The 1,189-nt window shown below is 59.0% G+C and overlaps 1 protein-coding gene across 1 annotated transcript in view; it reads right to left on the bottom strand.

Moving 5' to 3' along the window:
- The window catches only part of LOC109925754 (ephrin type-B receptor 4-like), a 190,249-nt gene that overhangs the window by 16,780 nt on the left and 172,280 nt on the right, over nucleotides 1-1,189 (bottom strand). Inside the window, exon 5 of the mRNA XM_048620045.1 lies at nucleotides 500-720. Within this exon, the coding sequence (XP_048476002.1) occupies nucleotides 500-720 (221 nt within the window). The remainder of the gene's footprint in view (nucleotides 1-499; nucleotides 721-1,189) is intronic.

The following is a 1,189-nucleotide window of genomic DNA, read 5'->3' as shown; positions in this document are numbered from 1 at the left end:
GGCCAATCCACCCTAACCTGCACATCCCTGGGCACTATGGGACAATTTAGCACGGCCAATCCACCCTAACCCGCACATCTTTGGACTGTGGGAGGAAGCCATTTGGTCCATCATAGGTAGACTAGCTCTCCAAAACTCTCGCTTTGCTGATAATGGTCAACATTCCCTGGAGAATCCGGTTGCCAGCTGGCCCCCACCCACACCCTCCCCAGAACCCCGCAAGGTGGTGGGGTGGGAGTCCCCCGACCCTAACCGTATCCGCCCAGCTCAGCGCCTCCTGCGGGGCCGTTTGCGCACACCCTATGCGCAGCCGCAGCAACGACACCTTATGTAAACATGTCACGCTGTCATGACGCCCTCCCGCCAGCGGCAGCGCTGCAGGGAGAATGGGGGAGGGGAGGTAGTTTGGCGCTTGGCCGGTTGGGGAGGTTGGAGGTGGTGGAGGGGGAGGGGGTGCATCGTTGGCGCTCCTGGGCACCCCTTCACGCTCCGTACCCACCTCCTGGAGACAGCAGGGAAACCAGCAGCTCGCACAACGGAAAGGTCTGACTAGATGGATGACCTCACGGCCCTCATGGTCCAACAACTTCATCTGGAAGAAGCGGAGTGACCCACAGCAATTTCGAGTGCAGCAATCACTCTTCTCCTTGGCGCTGTAGATCTTCTGGCCCATGCTGTTCTTCACCACATACTTATTCTTGGTCTCAAAGCTGAATAGAGCTGGTAGGGGGCAGAGGGAGGGGGAGGTGGGGGGTAGATAAGGGGTGACAGATCTGTTACAGGGCGGCTATCACCTCGCCCAGAGTGCCCAAGGGCCTAGTCCCCAGGCTCTCCGCTTCCCTCAATCACAGCCTTCCCCATTCCCCACACCCCAGGATCGTCCTTGTTGGCTCAGGACCTTCCATCGTGCCACCTTTTCTCAGGGCCTAATCCAATCATTAAAGGGTCCCGCCCTCCAAAGGGACCTATCCCGCTCTTAGGGACCCCTCTGCACTCCCAGGGCCTTATCCCATCGTTATAGGGCCTCCCCACTATACACGGTCTGATCCTGCCCTTAAAGTGACCCATCCGCACCCCCAGGGTCTTATCCCATTGTTATAGGGCGCCCCCTACACACGGTCTGATCCCACTCTTAAAGGGATCCCACCACACCCCCAGGGCCTTATCCCATCGTTATAGGGCCCCCCCC

Source organism: Rhincodon typus, chromosome 45 (genome assembly GCF_021869965.1).
Source record: "Rhincodon typus isolate 14 chromosome 45, sRhiTyp1.1, whole genome shotgun sequence".
NCBI classification, from domain to species: domain Eukaryota; kingdom Metazoa; phylum Chordata; class Chondrichthyes; order Orectolobiformes; family Rhincodontidae; genus Rhincodon; species Rhincodon typus.
Note: the sequence above shows the minus strand (reverse complement) of the source record. Positions and strands in the feature narration are given on the sequence as shown.